Raw genomic sequence first — 10,584 nt, forward strand, 5'->3', positions numbered from 1 at the left:
GTATTTACGTAAGTAATCTATGCCAATTTTTTTTCAGCCCAACGTGGAAGAGGATTGGCATGGAGGCGCTCCTGAGGTGCCTTTCCAGGGAGAATGCAGGCCCCGAAAACAAACGCAGAAGGCGTTTTTTGCATAAAAATAAGGTAGATTCCTACAGGGTAGAACTGCCCCATAGGGTTTCCAAGGCTGTAACCTTTATGAAGGAGACCGTCACACCTTTCTCCCTTGGAGTTGCTGGTGGGTTTGAACTGCCTTCCTTTTTTTTTTTTCTCCAGATATTTATTTATTTATTATTCAGTGTAAACCCAACATGATACCAACATGATTTCATGTCTTTAGGGAAGAAATATATTCTGGTTAAGTGGAAAATTGTGCGGATGGCTTCTGGAAGACCTTCATTCTAAGCAGCTTTATAGGAAATCATTTTATTTAGAAGTCAGGGCCTTCTTTCTTCAGTTTGCTGTAATCCACATTCACTGAGTAGAACTTGTATCGTTCATTGGGGGCCACTCTGTTCCATGGTTCTGGGTTATTCTTTTTGTCCCAACTGACGTCTGGATTAAACAATGCAAGATGCAAGGCATACAGTGCTGCTCCAGTACCTCCAGTTCCCATAAATATGAACAGCGGTATCAAGCTGGGGTGCTTCTTGGCCAGACCGATGACATGGCGGATCATGTTTGCGGCAGAGGCTTCAGATCCGGAAGGAAGGAGACTGAACTGCCTTCCTTTTGATTAGCAGCCGAACTCTTAATCACTGTACCATCAGGGCTCCTATATCTCTATAAAACTTTTTTTTTTTTTAAGCAACAATAAAGTGAGGATTTTTTTCCTCAATTTTTTAACTTTAAATTGTTACCACTAGCCTGATGATTGGTCATTTATAGAGAAGTTAGCTTATGCCAGGCCTTGGGCGAAGTCTCCTGCTCACATTATGTCCGGCAAATTCTCACAAGAACTCTACAGAACAGACAGTGCTACAAACCCTATATTACCATGTGGAGACTGAGGAGTCTTTTCTTTTTTTGTAGGGACGAGGGTGGAGTTAAGTTACTTTTAGAATTTTACTCACCTAACTTTTTTAGTAAAATGGTGAAGCCATGTTTTGAACCTAACCAGCCTGCTACTATTTTACCCTTTAAATACCCAGACCCAGTGCCATCAAGTCGATTCAGACTCATAGCGACCCTGTAGGACAGAGTAGAACTAACTGCCCCATAGAGTTTCCAAGGAGTGCCTGGCAGATTCGAACTGCTGACCCTTTGGTTAGCAGCTGTAGCACTTAACCACTAGGCCACCAGGGTTTCTTAAAAAAAAAAAAAAATGAATAATTTTTCAGTGATGAGGAGATAGATGGACTAGAGATTTTTACTTTATCTTGAGTGCTGGGTGGAAAACAAAAGTACAGTAGTCACCACTAATCTGCCAGGGGGATGTATTCCAAGACCCCTGTGGAGGCCTGAAACCGGGGATAGCACCAAACCCTATATGTACTATGTTTTGATAAAGTTTGATTTATAAATTAGGCACAATAAGAGATGAACAACAATAATTAATAATAAAATGGAACAATTATAACAATATACCGTAATAAAAGTTAACATAATATGGTCTCTGGGCGGGAGGGAGTGGGACAGCTCCAGACTTCATCAAGCTACTTGTTTAACATTTTTGGACCATGGTAACTAGAACCGTGGAAAGCAAAACCACGAATCAGGGGGGACTACTGTATCTCTGGAGCCCTGGTGGCACCGTGGTGAACAAATCAACTACTAACCACAAGATAGGTAGTTCAAATCCACCAGCCACTCCTTGGAAACCATATGGGGCAGTTCTACTCTGTCCTGTAGGGTTGCTGTGAGTTAGAATTAACTCCACTGCAACCGTTTTGTTTGTTTTGGTACTGTACCTCTGAAATAGAAACCAGATATGTTATTTCACATCATTCATTTTTTTTCACCAGTTTTTCAGGATATCTAGGTGCCAAGCACTGCTTCAGGAACTTTGAATACAACTGTGAAAAAAATATGGTCCTTGCTTTTAAGGGATTCATGTAATCTATGAATTGTAGCATGGTGGGATAAAAGTAGTAATGGAAGTGCATACAAGTTACAGTAGCTACCTCAACTGAAAGGTAGCAGAGAGGTGAGGTTGGGGTGCAGCAGATGGAGTCACTTCAGAAAAGCTTCATAGACTAACCACAAACCAGAAGCCATCAAGCCAGCCCTGACTCATGATGACCCCATGTGTGTCAGAGTAAAATTGTGCTCTAAGGGTTTTCAGTGGCTGGTCTTTCAGAAGTAGATTGCCAGGGCTTTCTTTCAGTGCACCTCTGGGTGGACGCGAACTGTCAACTTTTCAGTTCTCAGACAAGAGCATTAACTGTATGCACACACACTCAAAGACTCCCTTCATGAACTAGAATAAACTTAATCAGGTCTTGAAATTTTGGTCAGTTTCTTCCAAATAGACGAAGGTGGGAAGCAGAAAAGACCCTTACAGTGTTTAGAAACGACATATACAAAGGCAAGAGGGATGATCTAAAAGGGCAAAATATTTTCAAAAGCAGAAGTGACCAGGAAATGAACTTTTAAGTCAATTTATTAAAAGTTGTCAATATTTGAGTTGGAAATTTCTGGAAAGTAAGAAGCGTTTATTTGGAGTTCCTTTAGGTTATTATAATTTCCAGAAGTATTTAAACATGAAACTCTCTGTATTTTGTTGCCAGGAGGTAACAGAAATAGATGAACTTGAGGGGGTCAGGAGTGATACACACTCCAGGTCACAATAAGTGACCTAGTATTATTTAGTGCATATGGTCTTTAAGTGGCATATCAGTAAAATGAAAATAATTTGAATCTGGACTAAATTTTTAGATTCTTATTTTTATTACCATCTCAAAGCTATTTTAATAAATGAAATGATGCATATGAGATATATTTTACAAGCTTTACGCTTTTATGAAAACATCTTAAATTTACTTTTCTAAATTCAACTTTATTTAAGAAAATGGAGCACTTGGAACACCAAAGCTTTGCCTGCTGATTTCCCCCTTAAGAGTCCTGTTCTTATGAAATCACTCTTACTTTTGTTTGAAAATTTTAAGTCTATAACTTTTAGTCCCATATAAACAGAGGTTTCTTAGTTATCTTCTCAAACAATTCCTAGTTTTATGTTTATAGATTATTGGCCCAATCTGTAAACATTGCATTAACTGGGGAATCCTCCAAAGACAGTTTTGCATTTTTTTTTTTTTTTTAAGACCAGAATTTCTTGAAGATTTCGAAGCTTCAGTTCGTGTTTATTATGACTACTTCAGGGACTGATAGGGGTCTGAGACCTGGGTAAAGTTTATTACAAAAAGTCTTACTGAGTTTATTTCAAAAACAACTCTATCTGTAAGGACTAATACCCAAGGCTGATGTTCTCATGCTGTGTTACTTTGAAGCATGGTAGAGGGGGGAAGAAAGGTAATGAAAAATATTTAATTGAGTGAGAGCAACTGAACAAAACACCAATTGATTTTTCTGTGTTCTTGCACAAAACTGAATGATGTAGAAGTCAAATTTATCAAAAACAAAATAGTATGTCCGAGAAAAGAGTTTATCAGAATGTCTAGGATAGTATGGATTTACAGAGCACTTAACTAAGGCTGAAAAGGCTGAGGCCACTTAAAAGTGATAAGTATTTTTGCTCCACACTACCCCCCCCCGCCCCCGCTCACTTTTAGGAGGACTGAGAGCAGAGCAGTCTGTGCTCTGTTCAGCTTCAGTTTAGTAAAGAAAAATAAATAAATAAGTGGTACCGTATGGAAATAGTTAACAACTCCCTGGGAAAGTTCCAAAATAGTCAGTCTTTAGAAATTCAGTTGCAACCTCTCTTTAGAGTAAGTTGTGCTTTTAATCAGATCTCAGGTCTGAAAATAAGAACAAAATATATCACAATAAATCCTCACTACAGGGTCGCTGTGAGTCGGAATCGACTTGACAGCACTGGGTTTGGTTTTGGTTTTATCATGCTTTCGTGAGACATATATTAGCTTGCTATAATCTCACTCTCGCTCTCACCACTCCCAGCCCCCTTCTCTTATCTCCTCCAAAAAATATGGACAAATGTGACTATATATAGACATATACAGTACAAGAAACCAGCAGTGGGAATCAGTCCTGTCCTGGCTGTCTGAGGTGGTCAACTCCCTCTGTGAACATCAATGTTCTCTTCTCTGAACCAGCTGCTGTCGGGTTGACTCCCCCCTATGGAGACCCCGTCTGTGTCAGAGTAGAGCTGCGCTCCGTGGAGTTTTAAGGGGCTGATTTTTCAGAAGTAGATCGTCAGGCCTTTCTCCTGAGGCACCTCTGAGTGGACTCAAACCTCCTACCTTTAGGTTAGAAACCAAGTATGTTAACTGTATCACCCTGGGATTCCTCTTTTCTGTAAAGCTGGAATAACAATAATTACTTTTAAGGATTATAGCTGGCATGTGCTAAATGCTCAGTAATGGGCAGCTATTATTACTGTTTTTATTGTTGTCATTATTATTTATTTTATAATAAAGATAATACTATAATAATAATATTTATTATTTCATTATTACCATCCTGGAGAATGAGGGAGGGCTATTTAGAGCTCATCTGAGATTGAAGCATCCTTTGTATCTTTTGGACAAACACTACCCTGGAAACAAATTATTTTGGTTTTGATAGCAAGAAGATGATGTAATGACTGGATTTGTCATCAAAACAGAAGCTAGAGATTAATACCAGCCTTGTGCATTTAACTTTAACCAACTAGCACAACCTTTTAAAAACCCAATGGTGTTTTTAAAACTTTTAATTTAAAGGTACCACTACTGACTGCCAACTTCTTGAATGTTTCCTTACCCAGCATCTTAAGTTAAAATTGTTTCCAAATCATTGTTTCAGGATGGCTAACAGTGCTGTCCTATGCCAGCCACACCAGCCACCAGCAGTCGAGTGAGCCCAGCACTTCTACAGCCATTTACCTTAGGCCACGAGTCTTGCCTCTTCCCTTCTAGCTCACTGGAAGAACTGGAGACCATTTCTGCTTTGCAAAGCCAAAGCTAACTTTCAAGAAATAAGAGAGTAGTTCAAAGCACTATTACTAATTACAACTGATGAGACGGTAGATACAGCAGTGCTTTGTAGTGATACAGCACTAGTTGTGGGTAAGTAAACTTCGGAATCAATAGAGAATGCTTACTTCTAAGTGTATTCCATTTCCCATGGAACATACTTGCACAAAGGAAAACTAATTTGACTCTTCAAGGTGGGCGGGGCAGGGGTGGAGTCTCTTGTGAATTAAGCTTTGAATCCCAGGGTGCTTTAGGAGATGTCTCTTAGGTCTGTGGAAGCAATAACCAAAAACCAAACCAAACCCAACGCCGTTGAGTCCATTTGACTAGTAGCGATCCTATAGGAGAGAGTAGGACTGTCCCATAGGGTTTCCAAGGAGCGCCTGGTGGATTTGAACTGCTGACCTTTTGGTTAGCAGCCATAGCTCTTAACCACTACACCACCCTGGGACTCCTCTTTTCTGTAAAGCTGTCATAACACTAAGGGCTTCTGTGGAAGCAACAGCCACTGCGATTGCTAGTGTTCTTCACATGTGTTTTAGGACAACTGGCAGGTAATTTCGGAATATTGTTACAATTCTTTTAAATATAAAATTTGACAGTATTTTTCTGCAGGGTTGGTATGATATACCCTATGGATAGAAATTAATTGTTAATTAATTAAGCTACAAATTAATTGTTTCCATCATCACTTAAATACTTCTCTCAATTAAAGTACCATTTTATGAGCAAAAAATCAAATCGGATCCTTCAAATCAATGGATCTCCAAGTATCAAAAATTATAAATAAATTAAATTTGAATCCTATATGTAATCTCTCTTCCTTAGGAAAAAATCTCTAGTCATTTATGTCAAAATTGGACCTCCCAAATGGAGTTACTAGGTACCTATTTCCATCCTCAAACCACACATTTGCTTCACAAATCAAGTAATTACGAGCACAAACGGATCTTGGAAGTGCAATCACTTCACTGACACATGCAAGTAAAATACGATGCTCAATTTCCATCTTAATGCATGCAAATGACACACCCACACGCACAGGCTCTACAACTGTCCCTGTGCACAGCCTCCTGCTTTAGCTATTGGATTTAAGGAGGCATCCTGTTCCTCTGAACATATTGAATGACATTGAGCAGAAGGAGTGTTTCCAATTCTATTTTCATTTACATTTCTTACTTTCATTCCTAAGGGCGTAAATATTGAATTCTAGTACTTAAGATATATTTATCTTTTGTCTAAAAAAACCAAAAAACCAAACCAAACCCATTGCTGTCAAGTAGATTCCAACTTATAGCAACCCTGTAGGACAGAGTAGAACTGCCTCAGAGAGTTTCCAAGGAGTGCCTGGTGGATTCCAACTGCCGATCTTTTGGTTAGCAGCCACAGCACTTAACCATTTTGCCACCAGGGTTGTCTTGTCTAAGAAGGATGATATATTATTATTATATTCCATTTTATAATGAAGTGAAACTGATTTATTATCCTCCTTGTATTCTATAATGTTTGTGGAGCCTTGGCTCCAGGATTTACTAAGTGTGTGGCCTCACCTTCCTGAGACTTCCTGTCCTCATTTGAAAGATGGGACTGTATTCAGGGATGCCACGTGTAGCCCAGAGAATGTATACTGTGCAATGTGAAAGATGCATGCCCATCTCTACACAGCAGCTCAACTCTGTGGGTTAGGAAATAGGTTCAGCCTTTGTTACATAGGCTCAAAGTTAGAGAAGACTAACAAGCTCTGAGTTTATTTCTCTCTCACAGAACTGAATGTAAGCATATCAGAACTGACGTGGCATAGTCAGCATCAGGGATCCAGACACCTTCTGTCTTGTTTGTCTCCCATCCTAGGGTGTTGTCCTCATATACATGACTCAGAAAGGCTAACTGCCACATCCACATTTCAGGCAGCAGGATGGAGGAAGCGGGGAAAGGAGACCATGTTGCCACCCTTTAACAACATATCCCAGTAGTTGCTCACACCACTCCCTCACCGCCCCAACATTGGCCAGAATTTGGTCATATGGTCCTACTCGACTGCTAAGGAATCTGGAATCTCCATTTTCCAGATCACCATAATCCAAGCATTCTGTAAGAAGGAATAACCTAGTTGGAGGGACAATTTTTTGGTGGGAACAACTAGAAGTCTCTGCTATAAGAGTTAGTAATATCTTCCACATGTACTACAGGGGCATAGTTCAAGGATTAAGTGACTAGTGAAAATACTTCGTAAATAGTAAAATTCTATTCAAATATAAAAGCAGTTTTGCAACCAAAAGATGAAAATTTCAAATCTTTATGATCATCTCCTGTCACACAGCTGAAATTAACATCCCCACTCCAAACATTTATTCTGACTGTAGCAAACATTGTAAAAGAAATGGCTGAGGTTGAGGGTGGAAGATGAAATCTCATCGCACTGGTTAGCTGCAAAGAGGCAAATAGAATCATGATCCCCAAGTTTTAGCCACTTTTCAGGGAGACTTTTTGTTTTTATTTTGGTTGTTGGTGGGGATGATGAAGATGGCAATTGATGCTAAGAATCACCGAATAAAAGATTTCTTTTTTACTACCTTTAAATTTAATTTTTATCATTGAACATATTAAGAAAACTAGAAAATACCATCTTCAACTTTGGCTGTCTTTAAGTACTAACAATGAGAAGAGAGTTTTTTTTTTTTTTTTTTTACCCAAACGATTTCTCAATTGCTGGGTTTCAAATACCACATTTCTTACAAGGAAAGATCTTTCAGTAAAACTTCCACAAAAATACAGTTCACTTGTAGGGAAAACAGTGGCTGATAAGCTGAACGCACAGAAGAATGGTCCAGTATTCTTGTTCACAGTGCACAATCCTGGATTTCACTTGCAGGCATTCCTCTTCGTTTGGTCTAGAGAAGGGTCTAGGGACCTGTATTTTTAACAAGCATCCCAAGTCACTTTTAAAAATATACACTTATTTTTTGGATAACAACTTTTTAAGATATCGCTCACATTCCATATATTTCATCCATTTAAAGTATACAAGTAAGCGAGTTTTAGCATAGTCACAGAGTTGTGCATTCATCAGCATTATCACATTCCAGAAAAATTTCATTACCACAAAAAAGAAACCTCATACCCATTAGCAGTCACCCTCATATCTCCACCTCAAACTACAGCCCTGGACAACTACTAACCTTTTTTGTCTCTATAGATTTGCCTGTTCTGGACACTTCATATAAGTGGAATCATGCGATATGTGGTCTTTTGTGACTTTCTTCTTTCCCTTAACATAATGTTTTCAGCATGTTGCATCATGTATCAGTACTTCGTTCCTTTTTATTGCTAAATAAAATTCCACTGTATGGTTAAACGACATTTTATTTATCCATTCATCAGTTGATGGACATTTGGGTTGTTTCCACTGTTTGGCTATTGTGAGTAATGCTATGAGCGTTTCTAGCCAAGTTTTGTGTGGATAAAACCAAGAAACCAAACCCAGTGCCGTTGAGTCAATTCCGACTCACAGTGACCCTATAGGACAAAGTAGAACTGCCCCATAGAGTTTCCAAAGAGCACCTGGCGGATTAGAACTGCCAACCCTTTGGATAGCAGCAGTAGCACTTAACCACTACGCCACCAGGGTTTGTGTAGATACATGTTTTAATTCCTCTTGGGTGGAATTTCTCGGAGTGGAATTGCTAGGTTATATGGTAACTGTTTATTTAACCTTTTGAGGGACTGCCACATTTTTCCAATGTGACTGCATCATTTTATACTCCCGCCAGCAGTATACCAAAAACCCAGTGACATCGAGTCGATTCTGACTGATAGCGACCCTGTAGCGGTATATGAGGCTCCAATTTCTCCACATCTTCTCCAGTATTTGTTATTATCTGTCTTTTTTATTACGCCCTGAAAGTGCAGCGGTTAAAGGGCTGGCTACTAACTGAAAGGTTGGCAGTTCGAACCCACCAGACACTCCATGGGAGAAAGACTTGGCAGTCTGCTTCCATACAGATTTAGAGCCTTGGAAACCCTATGGAGCATATCTACTCTGTCCTGCAGCGTCACTGTGAGTCAGAATCAACTTGAGGGCAATGTTTGAGGTTTTTTTCTTCTTCTTTTTTTTTTTTTTTGAGTGAGTGTGAAGTATTCTCTCGTCGTTTTGAATTGCAACTCCTTGATTTTTAATGACGTTGAGCATCTTTTTATATGTTTATTGCCCATAAGTTCATGGTATCTCCTTTGGAGAGATGTGTATTCAGATCCTTTGCCCATTTGAAAAAATGAGGTTATTTGCCTTTTATTGCTGATTTGTAACCATGCTTTATGTATTATAGACCCAAGTCTCTTATCAGATACATAAGTTGCAAAACTCTTCTTCTATTTTGTGGGTTGTCTTTTCATTTTCTTGATAGTGTCTTTTGAAGCCCAAGAGTTTTTAAGTTTGATGAAGTACAATTCACCTATTTCTTCTTTTGTTGCTTTTGCCTTTGGTGCCATAGTTACGAAATCTAAGTCATTTTTGTGCAGTGGCACAAGGACACACTTTGAGAAACACCAGCCTAGTTGCCAGATGGTCCTTGACTTGTGCCAGTTCATTCATTTGAGCCAGTTCTTATGCGTTTACTGACAGCTATCCCCTGTAGGAAAATTAGGCTAAGCTAGACCCCAGTTAAAAGACACTGCCTTCATTCACTGAGTGCCTCCTGGAGGGCTGCCAGCATTGTGGAAATTAGAAAGAGGTGCCAGCTGTGGACAGATAGAATCACTTGGGTGCAAGGCTTGATACGTTTGTCTGAGGGCAGGAAGCAAAATTGCCCCTTCCTCAGCCCTGTTGTAGATACAAGCTGGGTCCATAGCTCAACTTTTAGAGCTTGAGTGGGTTTTCAGGCCCTGGTCATTCCCTTGACTGGTCACATTTGTGCAGTGCACAGACTACACACCCATACATAGTATCCCTGGCCACTTTATTGGGTACTTCATTTAATTATCTCATCACACACTTGTGTTAACTCTGTGATATAGATATTGTTATTCTCATTTTGCCAATGAGGAAACTCAACCACATCAATTTGGTTTGCTCAAGTTTGCAAAACTAGTAAGCAGTAGTGCTGAGAGATTCATGTTCCCACCCTATGATTTGAAGTCTAATATTTTTTCTATTATTCAATTCTCTCATATTCTCTTTGTCACTAAAGCTTTGGTATCTTAATGCTTATTAACTTCCTTCACCTTACAGCAGATCACAAAACTGTCCCATATGTCAGGGGAACCTATTTACTTTGCCTGAATCTGCACTCAGATTACTATTACTTTCATAATACCTTCCTATCTTAAACACCTGACCTTTCAAATCAGTTTATGGCAATATTTTTCTTCCTCTACTGCTGAACCACAACAAGATTTCCATGGAATTGCCAAATACTATGAATCAGAAGAAATCCAGGAATTTGTGCGTTATATTGCCTTATCACTAGAATATCTGAAGGCCTTTTACTCAAATG

The 10,584-nt window shown here is 39.2% G+C and overlaps 1 protein-coding gene across 1 annotated transcript; it reads right to left on the bottom strand.

Annotated features, from left to right (window-relative positions):
• Positions 1-307: 307 nt before the first annotated feature.
• LOC126066256 (cytochrome c oxidase subunit NDUFA4-like) lies at positions 308-703 on the bottom strand. The gene has a single exon (XM_049867132.1). The coding sequence runs from the start codon at positions 676-678 to the stop codon at positions 430-432; it is 249 nt and encodes an 82-aa protein (XP_049723089.1). The 5' UTR covers positions 679-703; the 3' UTR covers positions 308-429.
• Positions 704-10,584: the final 9,881 nt, after the last annotated feature.

This window comes from Elephas maximus, chromosome 2 (assembly GCF_024166365.1).
Source record: "Elephas maximus indicus isolate mEleMax1 chromosome 2, mEleMax1 primary haplotype, whole genome shotgun sequence".
Lineage (NCBI taxonomy): Eukaryota > Metazoa > Chordata > Mammalia > Proboscidea > Elephantidae > Elephas > Elephas maximus.

What these genes read in the sequence shown, in the direction of transcription:
- LOC126066256 (XM_049867132.1), bottom strand. Translation starts at nt 678, where the DNA reads ATGATCCGCCATGTCATCGGTCTGGCCAAGAAGCACCCCAGCTTGATA.